The sequence below is a fragment of the Pteropus vampyrus genome, unplaced genomic scaffold (genome assembly GCF_000151845.1).
Source record: "Pteropus vampyrus isolate Shadow unplaced genomic scaffold, Pvam_2.0 Scaffold15, whole genome shotgun sequence".
Taxonomy (NCBI): Eukaryota; Metazoa; Chordata; class Mammalia; order Chiroptera; family Pteropodidae; genus Pteropus; species Pteropus vampyrus.
The window spans coordinates 149472-172261 of NW_011888796.1; the positions used below are offsets into that span (position 1 = coordinate 149472).

At 44.4% G+C, this 22790-nt stretch overlaps 1 protein-coding gene across 3 annotated transcripts in view; it reads left to right on the forward strand.

Moving 5' to 3' along the window:
- The window catches only part of SLC8A3 (solute carrier family 8 member A3), a 123919-nt gene extending 103523 nt beyond the window's left edge, over window positions 1–20396 (forward strand). Inside the window, exons 3-9 of one of the 3 annotated variants that reach the window (XM_023526826.1) lie at window positions 4004–4107; window positions 4687–4734; window positions 9301–9318; window positions 13193–13317; window positions 13861–13960; window positions 15666–15941; window positions 18394–20396. In XM_023526826.1, the coding sequence (XP_023382594.1) occupies window positions 4004–4107; window positions 4687–4734; window positions 9301–9318; window positions 13193–13317; window positions 13861–13960; window positions 15666–15941; window positions 18394–18770 (1048 nt within the window). In that variant the 3' untranslated portion in view covers window positions 18771–20396. The remainder of the gene's footprint in view (window positions 1–4003; window positions 4108–4686; window positions 4735–9300; window positions 9319–13192; window positions 13318–13860; window positions 13961–15665; window positions 15942–18393) is intronic. The other 2 variants (XM_011383592.2, XM_023526824.1) reach the window with 2 other exon arrangements.
- Window positions 20397–22790: the final 2394 nt, after the last annotated feature.

The window sequence follows — 22790 nt, forward strand, 5'->3', positions numbered from 1 at the left end:
GATCAGATTCCCATATATGTTACTCTCAAACCATCAAACAGGCCACACTGCTGTTAATAATAATTATTGCTACTTATTAAACACTTCCTAGGGAACACGTATTCTGCCAAGCAATGCATTCATTATCTCATTTAAGAACACTATGAAGTAGGGAGTAGTATTCCACTTTACAAATGAAACTTGGAGAGTTTTAGTTCATTGCCCACGGTCACCCAGCTAGTGACAGATGGGGGCTGGATTTGATCCCAGGCATCAGTCTCCATTACCAGTGCCACTGCTCTGAAGGAAGGAAGGCCAAAGTATTATAGCCTTTTGGAAGCTGAGCACGCATCTTAGTGCCTAGCCAAGTGTTTCTGTGTGTGTAGGGCGGGGGAGGGGAGAGGGAGGGATGTGGCAAGTGACAGGATGCAGTCTTTGTTTTTGAAGCAGTGGGTGGTGGGGCCCGGGGTATATGGACCTACATCTGCTTCTACAGGATTGATTTGAGCCAAACGGTCCTCCTGGTCTCCCTGTGAAAGTCACCGCTATGTGACTTCTGCTATTCCAGGCAAGGTTCCCACAGGCCAACTTGCCCTCAGCCATCTTTCAGATCAACATCAGCGATTTTAAAAGTCAAAAAATTAAAAAATAAAATTCTCACTTGTCCCAAAAGCAAGAAGGATGTGGAAGTAAATATTATGGCAGGACCTAAATGTCTGAGCCATTATATGTATATATTATTTCTTTGCTCTCAGAACTGCCCTGGGATGGTATAAGCATTAGTCAACCTGTTTGTATACTAGTTAAATTATCTGTCCGAGTTTCACATAGCACATCCAGGATCAGAACCCAGAACCTTTGACTATAAAGCCTGTGCTCTTTCTAGTCTTCAAGTCTGGCAATGCCACGAAGGCACAAGAAGCCCAGAAGGAGCCCAGTGAGTCTGGAAGGGGACCGGGGCGGCCTCCCTCCTCCATGCCCCTGTGGTATTGGGGCAAACTTTGACCTTTCTGGACCTTTTCACTGTTTCCTCCTCTTCCTGTTTTTTCTGCTGGCTGGCTTGCCTTCCACTCTACTCCTTGCTTATGATACTTATTTTTCCATCCACAGCAAAACAATTCACATCAAGGTAATTGATGATGAGGCGTATGAGAAAAACAAGAATTACTTCATTGAGCTGATGGGCCCCCGCATGGTGGAAATGAGTTTTCAGAAAGGTGTAGTACCCTGTCCTCACACTAACATGAACGTGCTTCTCTCCTCTTCTGTTTCTTCCTTTCTCCAATCTGTCTCCTTCTCCTCCTCTTCCTCCTACGTCTCGGTTCACTTTCTCTTGTTTCCTTTCTCCTTCTCTCTTTTCACTTCTCCCTCTCCTCTTTTTGCTCCCAGCTGTGTCCTAACATCTGCCAGCCTGTCACATGGTATCCATAAGAGGGATGCTCAAGAGCCAATGGTAATTTTGTAAGATGGGGAAATGGATATGGGGAAGAACAGAGAGAGAGGGAGGGAGAGAGAGAGAAAGAGCAAAAAAGAGAGAGAGGGTGCCAGCCACAGCCCTGAGAGTATCGTATACGAGGCTCTCTGCTTCTCCTGAATGGCCTAATATACAGAAAAGAAAAAGGCCAGATAGTACAGCACCAGGCAGGACAGCACTTGGAAACTCGCCCTGGCTCTCAGCACAGATTTCCATAGGACAGCTATTCTCAGGGCTAGGCTTATAGTCTCTGGGCCTTGACAGTCAGTATATTTAGATTTTGGCTCTGTTTGTGGTTCATCCCATTCCCCAAAAGCAGGCCTTAGGAGCCATCTTATCTGCCAAATCCCTGCTACCAAGGTGTGTTTCTCTTGACCTTGATTGAGCTGAAAGTACAGCTTTGAATTCCAAGTCTAAGTCAAAGACCTACCTGCAGCACTCTGTTTTCCCTATGATGAGCATCTAAATATGGAGGCAGAGAGTAACACTACTGGGAAAGAGGATTCTGACCTGAGTGGAAGCTTCTCCAAGAAGTCACAGGACTCCTCAGAGTAGATGGACTTTTTGCCTTCAACTTAAATAACCCCAGACACCTCAGGCTTCTAATAAGCAAGTCAGAAAATCCTCTTCTGGATAGATGATACTGTGGAGCGGGGAGCTGCTAGTATTTGAGGCAACATTCCTTCCCTGGCAGAATTTTCAATTATATTCCTCTAGGCCATGGAGGAATATAAGAGCAGCTGGTCTCATCCTACAGCAGAGTCCCCGCAGTGGAAAAACAAGCCAGGCTCATATCTCGTAACAGCCCCAGGGTCTGGGGCCTAGAGAGAAATTCCCGAAAAAAATTTCTTGACAACAGTGAGCTTTGTCTTTTCCCCTAAGCAAGTTGTCCAAAAAAGTGCCAGAAAGGTGACTAAAAAATGTACTCTTAAAACACGCATTCACACACACACACACACACACACACACATACACACAAGTCCTGTGCCCAACAAACCAACCCAGATCAATCTACCACTTCATAGATGGCAAAGCTGAGCCTGTCTTTAGAATGGGATCGATATAGCAGAAACTCTGATTAGACATTTTAGGCCATTTGTTAGAATTTCTTTGCCCTTTAGAAAGCATTTAGGTCCCAGATGGGAGAGAGAAAGAGAGAGACACAGGAGAGAGAGACAGAGATAGAGAGAGAGACAGAGAGAGAGAGAGAGACAGAGAGAGAGACAACCACAGACACAGAGACACAGAGAGAGACAGAGAGACAGAGAGAGACAGAGAGAGAGACAGAGACAGAGAGAGAGAGACAGAGAGAGAGAGACAGAGAGAGAGAAAGCCAACCACAGACACAGACACAAAGACACAGAGAGAGACAGAGAAAGAGACAGAGAGAGACAGAGAAAGAGACAGAGAAAGAGACAGAGAGAAAGAGAATTAATAATCAGGGTTCAGTATTGGTACCCACCAACCTCACTGCATATAGTTTCATGTAGGACCAAGAGAAGCCACACGGGGAGGTCCAGGCCCACATACCAACTTCTCCAATGATGATAGTCTTGAGCCAGCCTCATGCCAGTCTTTGGAGGGGAGTGATTTTCAAGGAACACTTGGTTCCCCGATAATTTGTTTTTAAAAGACACGATGCTTTGCTGAGATGCCCAGTAATGAACAGAAATTTCCGTCGCATCGTCCCTTGGGCCCTTGATAATCAGTACCAAAGGAGGCCAGCTTTGGGACACATCGCCCTGAAATGACAGAAGTCCAAAGGTGATTTAGAATTTGATGATTTATATTATTTTCTTCACACTTCCCCAGGAGTGCATCAGCTGTAAATATTAAAGGAGTCCTATATCACATTGTGGTTAATACATGTGTATTTTAGTTTCCACCACAGAAGCCCTGTGAGATAAAGAATGAGAAAGATAATAGAATTCTGCCTTCCTTGCGTTCTCTCTCTCTCTCTCTCTCTATTTCCCTTCCTCGTAAATACCTTCCTTTAAAATTTTTCTTTATGAGGCTCACATTAGAAGTGAGTATGGACACAAGGAAAGGAAACAAGTCCCTAGCTAGGTACCATTGACATATTTCCTGTTGTAGAAGGGCCCTGGGTTATTCCCAATGGACCAGTAGTTTACCTGCCCAAAGAAATGCCACTGTTACCATGTGACACCCAGTGGAATGTGCTGCCCAACTCACTTCCTACTAACCATCAGCAGGATCTAAAACAACTCCTCCCCACCATCAACTCCTTCTTTCTTCCCATTCCCCTGCTGTCCACCTGAATTCCTTCCTTTGCCCACTTTTCTTTGTCCCCCTGGCTCCCTTTCCCTCTCACCCATAAGGACAACTATGATCAAGGAGACAAGAAAACCTAAGACCATTTTTTAAATATAAGAACAATACAATCCACCACAGTCCTGTCAAAGCCACCATGGCGGGACTGAGCTGCATGTGCCAAGAGTGATGGGGGATGATTTTAAAGGCTGTGCTCCAAGCGACCAACCAATCTGCCGACCCAGTCGACACACACTCTCTTTCTTGTTGTCCCTACAGGAAAACCATAAGGGTTAAAATAGTAGATGAGGAGGAATACGAAAGGCAAGAGAATTTCTTCATTGCCCTTGGTGAACCGAAATGGATGGAACGTGGAATATCAGGTGTGAGATTCTTTAAAACAAAACAAAACAAAATAAAACAACAAAAAGAAAGAAAAAATTTAAACAAACTGAAAAGAAACAACAACAAAAAGCAACTATATTTTTCTTTCCCTTTTTCGTCCCTTTTCCTTCTTCCTTTTGACCAACAGACTTTTTTTATTCTTTTCCCTCCTGTATTCTCGCTCTCACCCTGTTTCGGTATCATCTCTGCCTTCTTAGCCTTAGCTTATTTCCAAGTCCTCCTTCCCCACCTTTTGGGCAGTGCTGCAGTCTCAACGTCTTATGACCCTCATGATTTACTGATTCCCACTGTCTCCTGCACTCTCCCCCACAGCCCACACACATACACAATGACCTGTAAATGTGGAAACTCCTTGGTGGGTGGGGAGGAGAAGCAAAAGAAAGGAATGTGATGCAATGCATGCTGGTGCCCCTTCCCTGCCTTCTTCCCCTCCCACCCCTCACTCTCTAGCCTGGATTGAATGGGGGAGGGTCTGAAATGGGGGCTGGGGCCCATGTTGCAATGATGCTTTGACAGTTTTTTGCTGCATTCCCCAACCTCCTTTGCGTGCTTGGCAGGTTATTCACTTGCAGAGTGTCCCATAGGCCTCTCTGCCCTTCATGGAGGTAAGTGTTTTATCTGGCTGTTTCACAGTTGGGTAGACCGTGTCATGGAAAGGTACACCATTTGTCAGAGGCCACAGCTTCTGAAAGCTCTCTGAGAGAGAGAGCTGGCTTCTGAAATAGTCATATAATCTGCAATCCTGAGCTATTCTTCCTCCCTTTGGCATCCCACCCCATCCTATCCCACCTCTGTTCCTAGCCCAAGGTAAGGTACTTTATTCAGGCTACTTTAGGATAATGCAGTCTCTAAAGAGGAAAATTAAGAGTCTAAAAAAAAAAAAGATGTAATTCCAAGTGTGAAAATCTCCCTAGGTAGAGGGCCCTGAAAAAGGACTGACATTGGGCAGGCTCAGAGTATTGACTTAAGGGTTTTCCCATTGGAGAGGGGACTCTAAATGGTGTAGTTGGTGTTGATCCTTGAGAAACAGGTATTGGATGGTTCACAGAAGCCATCTCTTTGCTTCACATCCGCAAATGAGCATATCACCCAGATCCCACAATAACCCTCATACCATACCGGAGAAGTAGCCTCATCTCCTTTCCTCTGGACATGCATCTTGGAATACCTGCCAGGGTGCCACTCCTAAAGGACTGACTATGTTGCAACCCTTGAAGAACATGATTGGAAGCCACTACTCTGAAAGTATTGGAGGAATATAAGTGGGAATGGGTAAGGGTGCTCTTGGGAAATACCAAGAGGAGGACATACACACTCCCCTTCAGGAGACATACGCTGCTGGGTGCCTCATGGAAGATGAAATAATGAGATCCACCTGTTTGTCAAAAAGGGGTGATTATTCTGCATCTACTTTGTATTCACACAACAAAGACCATCATAAAGCCTTTCACCCAAGGACAGACCTAAGAGATCTGGCAACTTCACTCCCAAAGCCTCATTGACAGGACTTCTCAGATGCATATGATTGATCAGTTCTCACTATCTTCTGTGGACTCTCTCTGCAGATCTGACAAGTTCTATGCCCACACTGGTTTGGACACACCTGGTGTTCTAGAAGCAGAAGCCCTCTCCATCTTCTATTACTCATCCTTTCCTCGGCCCCCTAATAAGTTGCTGCCATGAACCTGATTGCCAAAGAGCACTGGAAGAAAGAAAAAATCTCTGGTTCCATTGCTTCCCAGATTGTGGTCTTGCCAATCCTCTAGTTTCTGCCACCAAGTATATGCTCAGAAATTGTCTCAACACCTGTGCCACTCCATCCTCACCACCCTCGTGCATTTGCTCCCCGTCTTCATGATTGATTGAAGGCTGCAGACATATCTAAGGTCATTGTAAACTGGCTTCATCAATTTTCACAGTCCCAACTACCTTGGTGCAAATGAAAGCAACACAAAGGATCACCCAGGGTTGCTGGAAAGAAGACAGTGCCTCCAGACAAGAAGAATAGGTTGGAAGTCTGTCTCTGACTTTATTCCACCAGTTAAGAGGCTCTTCTTTTCTAACTCCCCAACAAACCCCTATCAACAGCAGGACAGAGAGTGACCGAAGGTGAACCTTCAAGAGGCTTGGTCAAATGCAAATGCCTGTGTGTCTATTCCCCACTTGAGAACCCCTTTTGGCTGCACTGGATTCTTTGTCCAAGGAGTTGTCAGCAAAGCCCTGGTGGAGTCTAGTCCTGGGGGTAATGTAGCTAAGAAGACAAGGATTTCATCAAGTCATCGATGTGATATGCCCCCAGATCTTCCCAGGGACCGAGATGCCAAGTTGGACAGTGATAACGGAAAATGTGTATTTCTTTGCATCCTGTTCTATTGTCTATAGGATTAATTTTCAGTTTCTTCAGATCTTCCCATATTTCGGCATCAGATCATAAGGTGAAACGTCACTTTATGATTGCCTAGACTCGGAATCAAATGAAAACCCATCCTGATTTCCAGAATTCCCCGCTGTTCTTGGAGTGAGAAACAGCACAATGGAAATTGCTTTCCATTATCACTGCTACATGGGAGAGTCTTAGGTGTTTAGAACAGCATAGTCTCTGCATGGTCAAATGACAATTGCATTACAAAAAAAAAAAAAAAGAACTGGATTCAAAATAGGAGATTCTACTCTTGGCAAACAAAACAGATTTCAGAGGTGAGATTAAAAGTTTTGGACAAGCTAGGGGAGAGGAAAGGGAGAGATGAATAGGAAACACAGTCGCTCCAGAACAGGGAAAGTGCTGGGATCTAGAGTGGACTTCTGAGAGCAATGCCAGGTAGCATAGTCAAGGCTGCTGGGCCTGGGCCTGGACATTGAAAGTCTCAGGTGGGAGGGGAAAGCACTCTCCCCCAAGAATGGGGCCTGTTTGTGCCTCCTCTTACCACATCCACAGGTTTACCCTGTCAAGCTTCCCAGATGCTTCCAATGATTCACATAGCTATGCTGTTTCCCGCTTGTCCCTGGCATGTCTAGAAGGGATAGACCACTCTCACCTGACCCTAGAGATCAGTAGAAGGAAAGTTCAGCTCCAACTTCTCTCATCAGCAGCAGCAGGAAGAACACCCTGGAGGTATTGTGTTATTCAAAGTTGGGCTACTTGGATCTCACTGACCCATCTAAAACTGATAGGTGGAAAGTCTCAGATTAGTGGAGACAGCAACCAAAGAATGGTGCGATTTGCGCTGACCGCAAGCCCTCTTGCTGTGCTAGGGATGACCCTGGTGTTGGGAAGTACGTCTGAGCGAAAACAGGGCAGCAGAGACCTTTTGGAAGAGCTGCCCCTTTCCCGGCCTACCTGGGAACATTGATGCATTTGGGTCTCTGGTCTCCACTAGAAGTTGGGGTCAAGAAAGGGTTCTTCCATGCAGATCCATAGAAGGAGCAGAATGAACAAGCTCTCTTGCTATTTATCTATCATCTATCTATCTATGTATCTATCTACTTATCTATCATCTATCTATCTATTATCATCTATCTATCTACCTATGTATGTATGTATCCATCTATCATCTATGTATGTATTTATGTATGTATATATATATGTATTTATCATCTATTTACCTACCTACATACATATCTGTGTGTCTACCTGTCATGTATGTATGTATGTATGTATGTATGTATGTATCTACTATCTATCTATCTATAATCTATCTATCATCTACCTATCTCAATGCAATAAAGATATCCCTTGATCCATTACCCCTTTGAAGTCCACATGGGACAAACCAGAAAAAGTCAGTTGCTGCTTATATACCATAAAGATTCTGGATCCACATGTTTCTTCAGCCTATGCATATGGGATGATGGATCACAGGCCTGAGTTGCATTTCTAGATTTTTAGAAGAAACAATTCACAAACACCCTCCCTCCTACTGTTTCCTTAGCAATCGTTTTTAGTCACCAGCTATGCCAGGAGTACTTGGCAGGACATTTCCAGACTTTTATTTGACAAGAGCCAGGGAGTAAGGGGCTGTACTAACCATCAAGATGAAAATTTGATATGTCACAAGAATGTTTTATTTTTTGGACCTTGAAATCTAAAAGAGTTCAGCATAAATACAAATTTAGGGACTATGGACAACCTATGTTGCGTACATCTTTAACTCAGCTTCCTAGTCCATGTAAGGACCTTGTATTTGTCATCTTCCATGTATGAATAACTTTCAGTCTATTTCTGTCTATGAATATGACAGCCTCTCTGGTTCAGAATGTCTGGACACTGATTTAGCCTGTCCTTTCTGGAACAAAAAGGCCACCATTCAGATATGTAGCACCACAAGATTTATAAAAAATATAATTGCCAAAATAGTCAGCAAATAACAGAACTTACTGAACAACTACTAGTTGCAGTGACTTTGCTAGGCACAGGTGATACAAAATGATAGGAGTACATGGCCCTGACATCCAGGCTATATCTATAAAAAGATGAACCAATAAAGGAAAATTCTGCAGGACTTAACTTTCTCACTTGGTCATTTCTCTTTTTTGGGTGGGGGGGACTCAAAGTTCTGGCTGACATGGTAGCCATTTGCGGCCATGGAAATGTTACAGGCACTGGGAGGCTGAGCATGATCTGATTATGAGGTCAGGGATAGAAGATTGAACTGGGCACTGTTCCACTCTTGTACACCAATACTCAGTGCCCTGAGCTTCTATTTAAGCCCCAGGGTCATATTCTCTACTGATAAGCCAGCTACTCTGGCCAGGTCGCAACCTGTACAGTTTTCAAGTTAACTGCTTCTCACTTCTTTACAGAATGGACGTGATAATGTGATTCCTTAGAAGATCACGAATGACCAATTCTGTCTCTGCTCTACCTACTTGGTTCCCCTGTCCTCCTTCTCCTGTCCGTAGCCCTCAGAGTTGCAGGAAAGGCATGGGGGGAACTCTCATAACTGCAGGGCCCTGGTGCTCAGCAGTCTCTGCAGTGGCCCACACCCCTTGCTGCTGCTGCTGCGCATGCTCCAAATGCTGCCTTTCGCATGTGGCTACAGAGCTCTCACCTACTAAGCTCATTGCTTTCCTTATGCTGCTGAAACCACAAAGCCTGGGGACACTTTAGAGATGCGAACTTAATGTTCTTTCCTTTTCTTTCTTCCCCTTGTCTGGTATCCATTTGCAAACAGCGCTCCTGTTGTCTCCAGGTAAGAGGTGTTTTAAAGCCCCCTCTTTTTTACTTCTTGCTAGTGCTTTTATTTAGTTTAAGACCGATGTCCTTTAATTTATTTAATAGAAACTGTAAGCTCAAGTTAAACTGACAAGTTCTCCTAAAAACTCAGAGATTTATTTTTTCACTTGATTTAATCATGAGGAAGTAGGCAACTCCTTGAGCACCATTTCCATTGATGGATGTAGATACAGGCATAGACCGATCCTCTCTGGGACTCGGAAGGGAATTGAAACTTACCAAAGAGATGGTAGGTCATAGACTTCTCCTGAGTCTTAATTCATCTGCCATCTCATATGGGGCAAGAGAGGATGAGAGTCAGAGCTGAATCTCCTAGTAGGATCATGATGGGATTTGAAAGAAAATACTTTGATCCTGAGCAATCCAGGGGAAAATAATCAGTAGCTGCTGTGAGAACATGAAAAGCAATTTTTAAAGAATCTGGAATTTTAATGATCCTGGAGATCTTTCATCTTATCACAGCCAAGGTCTGAATTGCTAGAACTTTGGTTCGTCATTGACACTTGAAGTCACATGTGCCATGAACAACAAGAATTGAGATATTATTGGAGCTGGAGGCAATTGTCTGGCTGGAAATTAAAATTTTAGAGAACTTATTTTGGAGAGATTCTCATGCAGAATCTATATCCTATTGTAGGACATACACCTACTTTAAGAGTACTTCGGTGCAGGCAGAGTGAACTACACAAGATGTCTCAAATTTTGTTAAGAGAACATTTTACGTTGTATAACTTCTTCAAACACATAAAAAAATTAAGGTCATTTAAGAGAGAAGCATCTTATAGAATTCATTGGTGTTCAATGCCACCTATAGGCTCCACCTTGGGTTTGAGAAGGGGCAGTATACATAGTAAGGACATTTGCCTTTTTGGATCCTTAAACAAAAAATATAGGTTAACCCCTACATTTTCCTTTTCTGAAAAAAAAAAAATTACTCCAGTTTCCCTGTCCTCTTGCTTCCTCTTTATACTAATAGTATAAGCACTACCTCCAACCCATATATTCCACTATTCTCCCTGGATATTTAAGTCTAGCACTCCCACCAACCACACGCATATACACACAACAAACATTGTGATTTAATTTAAGTTTCTTTATACTTTCAACGTATTTGTACAAATACCAATAGAAGCTAAAAAAGGAAAAGAAGGTGTCATTTCCTAGATCTTTCAATCTGTAAACCTTTAATTTAGGAGCCCTTGGTTTAACTTTAAATTCACTGGAAATTTTAAATATTTGTTTGAGTTTTCCTGGGTGGACAGGCAAACATGATTAACAATTCCTGGTGGTGAAAGATGGAGAGTTAATATGTTCATTCTGAGCTACACCACCAAGTTCAGGGACCTGGGAGAGAGAGCGCTGGCTGCATTGCCACACTTCTTTCTGAGGATGCCTGTAGAACATTCATGTCAATTTGTTCCTGTCTGGCCTGGCAACTTCTTTGTTCTTTCAATATTTGCTCAATCTTTCATCCTATTCATTCTCATTCTCTCTCTCTCTCTCTCTCTCTCTCTCTCTCTCTCCTCCTCTCCCCTTTCCCTCTCTCCTCCTCTCCCCTACTCCCCCTCTCCCTTCCTCCCTTCCTTCCTCCCCTCTTTCTGCTTCTGTATCTGCCTCTGCCTCTCTCTCCCTCTCCTCATTTTTCTAAATTTGAGAGTTTGTTTAGTCTCTATGAATATCAACATCACCTGCCATTTATTCTCTTTGCTTGAAATTCTGAAGATAGAATCACTATGGTCTTTTAGGTTTGAGATTTATCAGTCTCTCAAGAAATTAACTTAATTTGAATTTAAGGAATGATTGTTACAAAAATAGAATAAGGGAGGAATTACTACCAAACCAAGACATTAAATCAGAGCTGATTTAAATGGAATCAGTTAACAGGTATATGGAGTGCTTCTCTGGGGCTGAAAGAGATCCAAAGATAGAGGATTGGTTATTTGTCAAAGACATTTCTGCAGAAGCTAGATGGAAAAACCAATTGTCACCACAGGGGTGGACAGGTCAGTAGGTTGATCAATATCCTGCCAGATGGATACAATGCTAGATTGATTGCTAGACAAGGGGTTAGACAGGTACATTTATATGTCACTGGAGAGCTCATTATGTTGGTATAAAGTTCTTGTGGCACATGTAAAGTATAACACGGGGGAATTGGGAGGGGGAGTAATACTGTCGCTGTTAGGATAGTCATTGCAATATGGTGCCAAAACCCACAGGCAGAGGAAGAGTACCCATGATTTTAAGAAATCTATGTATTTTTCCAAAGGCTTTTTCTTCGAGTGGCTTGCAGTCTGGCTTCTAGGATCACAGATTTCATAGCCAGAACCCTGGATATTCCCAGATTTACCTTCAGAATTAACTAACAAGAGACTCAGAATTAATGGATTCAATAAAATAAGGCTGCTAGAGGGTATCTGCTAACTTAGAAATATACAGTAGGACATAGAACTTTGAGAAATCATTGTTTCTGAAAGCCGTCACCAACTCGAATGGGAGGACAGCACCATGGACAGCTCCTAAACATTTTGAGATTGCCTTCTATGTGTGGTGCCAGAAGCACTGAGTGAAACAGCCAGCTCGGGAATCTTCTGCACACTGTCTTACCACCTTCAGTCAGGCCAACTAAGAAAACTCTTATATAAAATAGTCTCCCTGCTTGGTAACTTACACCCTTGGCTTATGGTCCTTTCAGTGAATTCCTTTCCTGGCAACCTCAAGAACTCGAGTCTCACACCTCCCCACATTTCACCAGTTCCCAAGATAGAGAGTAAAGAAGACCTTCTTGGCCTCTGACCCAGTTTGTCCTTCAGATTATCCAAAGACTAGAGGATTTCCCTAGGAAATTCACTGTGTGGAATGAAAGCAATTAAGGAGACGAATAAAAGAATTAATTGCATGCAAGAATGTGGACTTGGATGGAAAGATGTTTAAATGAGCTCTGAAAGAAATAGGCTGCCAAAAACAATTTTCTAATCAAAGGGGAATAAAAAGATTCAATCTCTATTTCACTCTAATCCAGAAAACATGCCTTCATGGTAAAGTGATCTTAAAATGAACTCACCAGCTGAAGTGGAAAAATTTTCTAACTGTTCATCATAAGAAGGGACTACTGGTAATTGAGTCAAGATGCTGAGAGGGACACAGGGAATGCTTCAAAAGAAAGTAAAGGAAGATCTTTTTCTGCTGTTGTATTTTTGAACAAATATTTGTGTTCCAGAAGAAATGTGCTTGCTTCTTATAGAAATTCTGAGGAACTTTATTGGAAAATCATGAAGTTTTTGGGGGAAAATCTTCCAAGTTTCTCATTGTGAGGATAATATTCACTTCCATGAAATGTAGGTATTCCTGGAAACATCCCCCCTTTGTCCTTTATAAAAGGGACAGTGCCAAGAGTGTTGGAAATATACATGAATGTGAACCAGTGGATGTTGCACTTGAATTAGATGTGGCTCTGACCACCCAGAACGCTCACCTGAAGTAGCTGACCAGTCAGGCACAACAGTTCAAAATAGTTCCAAGTCAAGAGATATGTTCCCAACTCTTCAATATCTCTCCACATGACTTGGGCACTTTACTTGGTATTTCTCAGGTCTTTGGGTCACATGGCCCACTGAGATATAAAATGGAAAGATTTATTCCAGGTCTACAAGGAACGCTTTCATGGCCTGATGGTCATAATTTGTTCAGCACTTTATAGAAAGAAGCACAAAATTCCCATTTCCAAGAGCTATTTGGTTTATGTCCACTGCCCAGCCTAACACTCTGAGCTTTAGACTTTTAGGGAATAGAGAAAGTGCTAAAGCTAGTCTGATTTTGTTTTGTTGCAGAGGTGACAGACAGGAAGCTGACTATGGAGGAAGAGGAAGCCAAGAGGATAGCAGAAATGGGAAAGCCAGTATTGGGTCAACACCCCAAACTAGAGGTCATCATTGAAGAGTCCTATGAGTTCAAGGTCAGGCCATAAGTGAGATCTAATTGAATAATAGAGTAATGGGGTGGGAGGTAGAAGATGTGGAGTTTAGTTCCAGTTTAACCACTGAATATATGAAATTGAAACTGAACAAGTCACTTGCTCGCCCCAGTCTCAGTTTCCCCATTTGTAACATGGAACAATTAGTGCTGGCTATTTTGTGTCCGAGGAATATTATGAAGAAATATAACAGCTTATGGAATACATGTGTCATTGCTATGGTTTAACTGTATTTTTAAAACAAAGATACTAAAATTTACTACTTCAAGGCAAGGTTCATTGATATCATTATTGTTGTTCTCTATTGTATTACTCTAAATATCCAACATTAGCAGTCACAACCAAAGAAAATGGAAATAGAAGGATTTCCCCAGAAGATATCTCCCAAGGCCATTCCATGTGTAACTTTCAGAACACACGGAGCCCCTGGGATGCAGGGCATCTTTCATTCTCTTGAAACACCAGAATTCTGAATGGTTCTGAGCATTCTAACCTCATGGTTCCAAGTTTTTATCTCCCTGACAGAGTACAGTGGATAAATTGATCAAGAAGACAAACTTGGCCTTGGTTGTGGGGACCCATTCCTGGAGGGACCAATTCATGGAAGCCATCACTGTCAGTGCAGGTAAGAGGTCTCAAGATGGGCACAGGCCTTGCTGGGAGAAGCAGGTAACATCGGAGAAGGAAGAACACGGCCCCATCAACAACCCACCAACTTCTGGGGAGGTCTTGGTGTCCAGTGTTCCCACCTCTAGTCTTAGATGTTTGCATTTTACTAGGTCTCTTTGAAAAGGATCATGGGGTAACTAAAAGAACATGGCTATCTCTGGCTTCGAATCCTGGTTCTGCTGTGTAAACTAGGACAAGTTATCCTCTCTAGGCCTCAATTTCCTCATCCAAAAAGGGAACTATTGCTACCTTTCTCAGAAAAAATAAATAGAAAGATACAGTCTGGTACCAAACATGAGCTCAGTAAATTCTGTTTTCCACCATTCCTTCCTCTCATTACTTTGGTCCTCATTTTTGTCAAATGGAGAACTATTCTGATTTAAAATGTAGGCGTCTGGAGTTTATAAAATCTCAGTATTGACTGGCAGACCTCTATCTGGGATGATTTCAAACTTCTCCTTTGTCACGTACTGACCAATTCCCTCAGTGGGGACCCACAGCACAGCCAGTGTCCCGGGACCCCACAGACATGTTGCAATGGGGATGGGAAGGCTCTCACCACCACTGAGGCCTCCTTGCACTGCCGAGCATTACTGGCCTTGTCTCTTTTCTTGAGCCTTTGTTGTCATAACAACCTACAGGGTCATATTCTTGAGGCCCCAGAGCCACTGCAAAAGTACAGCCAGGAAGAGAGGGCTGCTGCCACCGCTGCTGCCCTGCTTTTCACGTCGCCCACTTCAAATACCCCCAGTGCCCTCTCTGATGACCTTACTTTGCCCCTAAAGAGACAATAATGGAATGTAGGCCACATAATCTAACCCCCTTCTTTTTCAAATGAGGGAACTGAAGTTCAGAAACAAGAGGTGATTTGCACCAGGTTCTAGATTCTCTTCATGGCAGAGCTGCAGTTGGCACCCCAGTGTCCTGACTCTGGCTCTTTCGAAACCCAGCTTCCACGTGCGTGTGCGAAATATTACAGAGGTTGCCCTTGACAAGGCGCCAGCACGCCTCAGCACATCCTCTCCTCCCGGGCTGCTGAATGGGCAAGTCTGCCCACATTTCCTGGCAAGGACAAATGGCTCCCATCCCCACTTGTCTCATGGGATATTTGGGGGATGGCACTGGCTCTCTGGTATGCCTGCCTGATCTGGAATGACAGCCATTCCTCTGGGGACAGATAATGACCAGAACCATGAGGTTATTGCAACAGTCATGTCAGAAAAATTATAAGGAGCCCCACTGGTGTCCAGTGAAAAGTGGGTACCTCGCTGATTACACTTTTCTTCACCTGGGCAACCAAATGCAGCCTGCTCCATTCTCCTCTCTTTCTCCTCCACTGCCTTGTCCCTCTCATGGTCTCCCATACTCTCTCTTAATTTCTTTCCTCTCTTCCTTGTTCTCCAGTCCTCTTTCTCCCACTCTCCCTGGGTGCCCTACATTCAGATTGCCCAGTGAGGCACCCCGGCTCATTTCCCATTTCCCAGCCATTTTCTGGTGCCCAGGCCCTGGCCAATGCCAGCCGCCCAGGAACGAGCTGGAGCCTCCTTCCAGCTGATGATGTTCATGATGGGAGTTAGACTCGACTTTCTCGAGAATGGGGATCTGACCTCTGGGGATCTGACCTCACTGCCCTTTCCTGGGCATGTTTATCTTGCCTCCAGCAGGGGACGAGGATGAGGATGAGTCAGGCGAGGAGAGGCTGCCATCCTGCTTTGACTACGTCATGCACTTCCTGACGGTCTTCTGGAAAGTGCTCTTTGCCTGCGTGCCCCCCACAGAGTACTGCCACGGCTGGGCCTGCTTCGTCGTCTCCATTCTCATCATCGGCATGCTCACGGCCATCATCGGGGACCTGGCCTCTCACTTTGGCTGCACCATTGGCCTCAAGGACTCAGTCACAGCTGTTGTTTTTGTGGCATTTGGCACTTCTGTGCCAGGTGAGAGTGAGGGGTCCTTGGGTTTGCAAAGAGGTTATTACTGGGTTTAAGTGACCCCTACACTTTGCCTCATTATCTTCCTTACCATCTCAGATCTGAGCTTAATAGATTCTCTGCCCCTAGGGTACACAAAAGTCAATCAAAGAGATTCATGGTAATATTACTATTGAAAGCTAACATTTCTTTGAGCACTTTTGATGTATCAGGAACTATGTACGCTAAGCAATTTACATGTTTCATGCCTGTAATGCTCACCAAAACCCTATTCAATAGGGACAGTTACTATCCCCACTTGACAGATGGGGAAACTGAGGCTCACTGAGGTCATATTACCTGCCCGGGTAAGTGGCCCAATCTCTTAACCTCCGTGTTATACGAATAGGCCACAAACAATGTAGTTAAAAGTATGTTGGGGAATCATGACAAGGACATGCAGGCCTATTCGTATAGATATTGTTCTCCTTCCGTTTCCCTTTGGCAGTCTCTGAGGGGCTAAAGATTGGCCTGCTTGAGGATGTTATTGTAGAAATGCCCACAAACATTCTTCCTCTGCTTACGAGGACACCTGTGAGTACCAAGTGTCTCCCAGTGGGACACGGGAAGGAAGCTTAGTGAGCTCTTGTCCTTTCATATGATGTGTTTCATATTCTTTTTTTCCTTACAAACACCTAAAGATGACAGGAACAGGCATGCACTTATTCATTCATTAGACAAATATTTACTGAGCCTAATAACAGGCTTGTGTAGTTGCTGGGGCTATAGTGGGAGGCAAGACAGACAGACATGTTTCTCCTCTTCATATGGAGTTTATAAGCCAGTTATGGAGACTACACTCAACTACTATAATCAAAATCATCTCAATAAGTTCTATGAAAAAAAAGTGCAGATACCGTGCAATTATAAAACAGGGGGACCTGGGAAGTCAGGGGTAACTTCCGAGGGAGGTATATGTAAGCTGGGCTGGAAGGGTGAGTAGCAGTTAGCAGACAGAGAGAGGCTGCATTAGCTCAGGTTCCCCACTTAGTTCAGTTGGGGTCTTCAGGGTGTTTGAACCCTGAACTCCTGCTGGCCTCTCAATTGCTGCAGGAAGAGAGAGCATCCTCCTTAAAGAGGATTAGGCTGAGTTTCATTAGGACTCTGCTAGCAGGACTCAGGGAAACCCTTCCTGGACCAAGAAAACAAATCTTTTTGGAGAGTAACTGAATTTACATCACACTTTAGGAAAACTTCTTCCTCAAACCTCAGCACAGACCAATGGGATTATTTATACACTGGTGATGCAAGAGGTTCAGCTATTATGGAACTGCATCGAGTGGTAGAAAATTATATGGATGATCCAGAGAAGGCTTTGTGGAGAAAATGCCCTGTGATCTCTGTTCTCTAGGCCTCAAGGGGCCGGAACTATCAGAGGGAAAGGAACAGATATGCAAAAAAGGAACAGATGTGGGGAGAAATTGCAGAGGATCAGAGGCAAAAAAGCAAGATCATAGGCAAGAGAAGGCAAGAGGTTTCCTCTGGGAGTTCCGAGAAAACTGGCAACAAGGAGGGAAACCAAGACAGCAGGGCAAGAGCTTGGAGCACTTCCAAGTCCTTGCAGTTGGTCCAGGGAACAGCTGGCAGTCCTAGGGGCTTGAAGAAGGTTTCGATATGGTCTACTCAGCTGATTTTGTGGCTTTGGCTGAGACTCTGGATGTAGGTTGATGGTAGGCAAAGGGCCCTGATGTGAGAGTTTTAGGGTTAAATCTCTTTCTCACTTCCCATGTGACCTTGGATAGATTCCTTGACCTTTCTTTTCCTTACTTCTAAAATAAAAGGGTGGCTAGGTGTCCCTGACAGTCCCTCCAAAGCCCACAATCCATGCCAACATCTAAACTCAAACAGCCTGCAGGGCCCTGTGCTCCATATACTCATCGCAAAGGCAGAGCCCCCTCTTCCTTGAGTCTGTAGCTCACCCTGCATGTCCTTGTCATGGTTCCTCATCATGCCCCCTGTCCCCATAAATCCAGCAGCATGTAGCACAATGCTGAGCCCATGGGCACTGAGCAGTAATTGTCTGTGTTACATGAGAAAAATTCTCCATGTGACAGTTACAGTCAGGGATCTACCCTAAGCATCTTCCCAGGATGTCACGGCTCCCTGGGGAGATAGAACGAGATAGCAAACTCCACTTACTGAAAAAGAAAAAATAAAAAAGTTAAAAGAGAACAATAAACCTACTTGGTAAATCTCAGAACCAGAAAGGTCCTTAGGAATCTTTCAGACTCCAGCAGATGAGGAATAGGAAGCTCAAAGAACTAAGATGACTTGTCCAAGGCCACACAGTTTGTTAATGGCAGAGCTGCCTCTCCTCGGGCTCAACCTGCTGGCCCCAGTGCCTTTTGGATATACTCAAAGGTAGGCCCTCCACATCTCAGCCTCCCACCAGTTCTCATTTGTCTCTGCCCCTTTCCAGATACCTTTGCCAGCAAAGCTGCCGCCATCCAGGACGTGTACGCAGACGCCTCCATTGGCAACGTCACAGGCAGCAACGCCGTCAACGTCTTCTTGGGCATCGGCCTGGCCTGGTCCGTGGCCGCCATCTACTGGGCCTTTCAGGGACAGGAGTTCCACGTGTCTGCAGGCACGCTGGCCTTCTCCGTTACCCTCTTCACCATCTTCGCATTCGTCTGCATCAGCGTGCTCTTGTACCGCCGGCGGCCCCACCTAGGCGGGGAGCTCGGCGGCCCTCGTGGCTGCAAGCTTGCCACGACTTGGCTGTTTGTGAGCCTGTGGCTCCTCTACATACTCTTTGCTAGTCTGGAGGCCTACTGCTACATCAAGGGGTTCTGAGCCACAGCCCAGGCCTCCAGCAGGGCAGGCCCATGACTTCTGAGAGAAGGGCACTTCACCAGGGACCTCTCTGGGATGAGCAGCCCTGGAGAGGCAGCTTTAGGATCTGAGCCCCAGGAACTTCACCCAACCTAGGCCCTGGCAATGAACTGAACGGGCAGAGTCTTAATCAATCAAACGGGATGGAGGAAACACCCACTTTGCCAAGTATTTAATTCAATACAAACCAACATCAGCAACAAATCCACCTCTGCCCATCTCCCCACCCATGTCCCTCACCTATAGCAAAGATCAGAACCTTTCACGATCTTCTATTTCACCTTCTGATTATTCCTGAGCTTCTGCTTTCCTTGGGGGCCGGGTTTCTCCCGTCTGTCTAACTCGATGCATCACTGTTCTCTCACTCAGCTGCCAGGGCATGAACATGAGTCATCGCCATGTGGCTGCTTTGGGGTTCTCTTTTCATTGTAATTATTACCATGGTTGCTTTTTTTTTTTCATCAGGCTTTGCTCATTGTTTGTTCTGTCTTTTTCTTTCTGAAGTTAGTGACAAAGGTGCTGTGAAGGAACTCAAGGTCTGAGCCAACAGATAGAGGCATTAATTTTCAGACACACACTCTTCCACTGTCACCGGGTAACCGCTGTCTCTTGGCTCCATGAAGGTCCTGTCTCCCGTCTCTCTTTTTTTTTTTTTTTCTTTTTTAAATCTGAATTCTTAAGTGGACTGATGATGTTTGGATGGAAGTAAGTTTGTACACGCACGCGGGGCACTAAAGGAGGACAAGGGGCAGTGGCTGGAGCAGGAGGAGCTTCATATGCTTATGTCAAAATCAAATTTAAAGAAAAAGTCATTGTTCTTTTCCTTGCCCAAACCTTTCAAATTCCGTCCCGTGGTGTCAATAACTATATGTTTATCCTTTTGCAAGATTCACCAAACAGGAGATAAGGGACAATTATAGGGATGGAATGTGATGACAGAGGGCAGCTGGGGAAGCAAAAGGGGTTTTTTGCCTTCTTAAGTATCTTTGGCTTTGTATCTGAGGCAGGAGAGGAAGGACGTCCCACTGGTGAGGTCTTTAAGGGGGAAGAGTATATTTAAAATGTCAGTGCTCCCGAGAAAGGTCAGCTTCACCGCCCCTCGTCTGATGCACCGTACTAAGAGGTCTGACTCTATTTCCTGAGGTTACGCAAAAAGCTGGAGGTTTATAAGAAAATAACTTCCATTGCTCCTGGACTCCTAGATCATGTTTGAAAGCATTTTCTCAAGATAGGAACTGGAATTCTTCATCGCTCCCACATTCCTGCTTGTTTTTGAGCCTCCTGAAGCTCTTTTTCCAGCCTGTGGGCTATTTCTTGCCCCAGTAGGAGGAATCTTAGTTGCCATAATCCCATGGAACTTGGGTTTATAGAAAAAGATTATCATGCCCTACAGACCTTTTCCCAACAAATTTTGAAGGGACCTGGCTTTAAAACACACACACACACACACACACACACACACACACACACCACACACACACACACACACACACACACGACACACACACACAACACACATGTGAAATCACCACAAAACTGCCCACAGATCTTCAGGCTTTCTGCATTGACATAAGTGAATTTTTTAAGGGGGAAAAAAAAGAAATTAAAAAAACACCTGTTTAGTTTTAAACACATTTTATAAGAAAAAAAATAACTAAAAAAGAAACAGTGCTCATGTCATAAGATATGTTGACAGTTGCCAGTGGAAATGTTGGGTTGGTTTTTAAAAAAAAATAAAGCTATACTTATATCTCTCTAAATACAGCTTGCTTCTGCCCATGTTTCTTCAGGAGAAGGTCCAGGGGCCACCTCGGGTTTCTTCTGGAGCAGATGCGGTTGAGGCGAAGGTGTTGTCTCGTATTTGTATCTCCTATTTGTAGCTATTGTCTCCTGAGATGCCAGTGCGCCAGAGCCAGTATTTTTAAAGCAGAAGGTACTTCAGGGAAACTCCTGAAATTGTCAAAATCTGGACTTTAAGACACTGGAGGACATAAGCAATAGAGCTGCGATGATTAAAGAAAAGAGAGGTTTTTGTACTAGAAAGGCATACTGGGGCAGGATTCCAGCTAGGCAAACAGTGCCCTGGATCTATTACCAATAGGCATATTCGTTCATTTGTTTAGTGATCATTCATTCAACAAATGTAATTTGAACACCTCTATGCATTGAGCTACATTCTAGTGATACAGGAAAGGTAAGATAAAATTTCTAACCTCGAGAAACTAACAGTCCAGCGGGAGAGGTAAACTTCTTTTAACCAAGGCTCTTTTTGTTACGAGAAACAGAAACTCATTAAACTAGTTCAAGAAATGGAGGGAGGCAGTACTGCAAGGCCTGGTGGGGGATCTCTGGAACCCAAGACAGGAGGCAGAGCAGCCCACAGGAACCTGAAAACCCTCAGGAACCAAGGCCACTCTCCACCTCCCCAAACCATGTAGCGTCCCCCGTCCTTGCTTCCTTCTCCCTCTGGGCCTTTTCCCCTTCCTCTCCCTTCCAAGGTGCTTCCTCTGCTTTGCTTGTCTTATACCTGGTCCAGCACAGCAATCAGCCCTGATGCTATGTCAAGACCTCATAGCTCCATTCCCCCTCCCCCGACCACCACTAACTTGAACATCCCTTTTTTTTGCCTGAGTGCAAATTCTGAATGAGGAGAATGGGGTCAATTTTCCATCCCTAAAGGGCCATTCCTAAAAGGTGGAATCCTTTGTAGAAGGCTGTGTCATGGTGGTTGGGGTGCCTGTGGACTGCTTACTTTGTGTCAGGTGTCCACTCCTGGTTCAAACAACTCAGGTAAGGAGAGGAGGGTGGCAAGCACACTGTATATTCTGTTGCTCTCTCTGAAAGCTAAGTGTTGGGCCACCAAGGTGCAAATAATAATTAGAGTTCTATGTCATGAGCACTCTGAGAGGCATAAACCATGGGAACACAAAGGAAAGAAAGGCTAACAGCCTGGAACTGGGAAAGACGTCAAGGAGAATGTAACATTTAAGAAGGGTCTTAAAGGAAGAATAAATCGTGATTTACCCTGAAGGACAGACAAAAAGCAACAGCGTGCTCAAAGGCATGTGGCGGGGCGAAACAAGATGTGGCATAGTCATGGACTAACAGTAGTTGCATGGCTGGAGCATAGAGTTCGATAGGCACAAAACAACACCAAAAAGCAGGCAGGGAGAAGGGTTTGGCTAAAAAGCTTGTTCAGTTTTTTGCCAGCCACTAAGTTGAAAATGAAAAATGCCCTTCAGCCGATTAAACAGTAGATACAAAATCATGAAGTCCGTTTGTACCCATATGTTCCCCCATTTTAAGTCATTTCTGCGTTATTCAAATATTAGGTTTTTGTCAAAAGAGAAGTTGGGATGAACCACAGAGAATAAGAAAGAGGGTTGAAGACAGGAACTGTGTGTCCTAATCTAGATGCCACCACTGACTAGTTCTGTGTCCTTGAGCCGGTCCAGCTCCTCTCTGGATCAGTTTCCTAAACTACAAATAAGGTTCTAATAGGTGGCCTCTGAAGCCCATTACTTCTGGCTTTAACACTGGGATTCTAGAATATATATACAAAAGTGGCATGGGTGTGTGTGTGTGTGTGTGTGTGTGTGTGTGTGTGTGTGTGTGTATGATCAAACTGCCTGTCAACCTCATCAGACAACATCGAAGAAGTCCTTTTGCAATTTCTTGGCCCTCTGGCCTGTGCACTAGTGTTAAAAAGACCTCGCCAGCCATCGTGCACATGTTCATTTGTGGCACTTTTTACTGACTGAGCTACAACCTTCCCAGCCCCCTGTCTCATTTATCGCTTGGAGTAAGGTTAGCCGCTGGAATAAATTGTATCTCCATGGCTTAGCGAAAGGAAAGTTTGTTTCTCACCCATGTAATAATCCAGTGAGGATGTTTCCAGTCAGCAAGTGGCTTTCTTCCACATCGTGATTCAGAAGCTCGGTTTCCCTCCATTTTGTGGTTCTGCCACTCTCTGAGACCTTG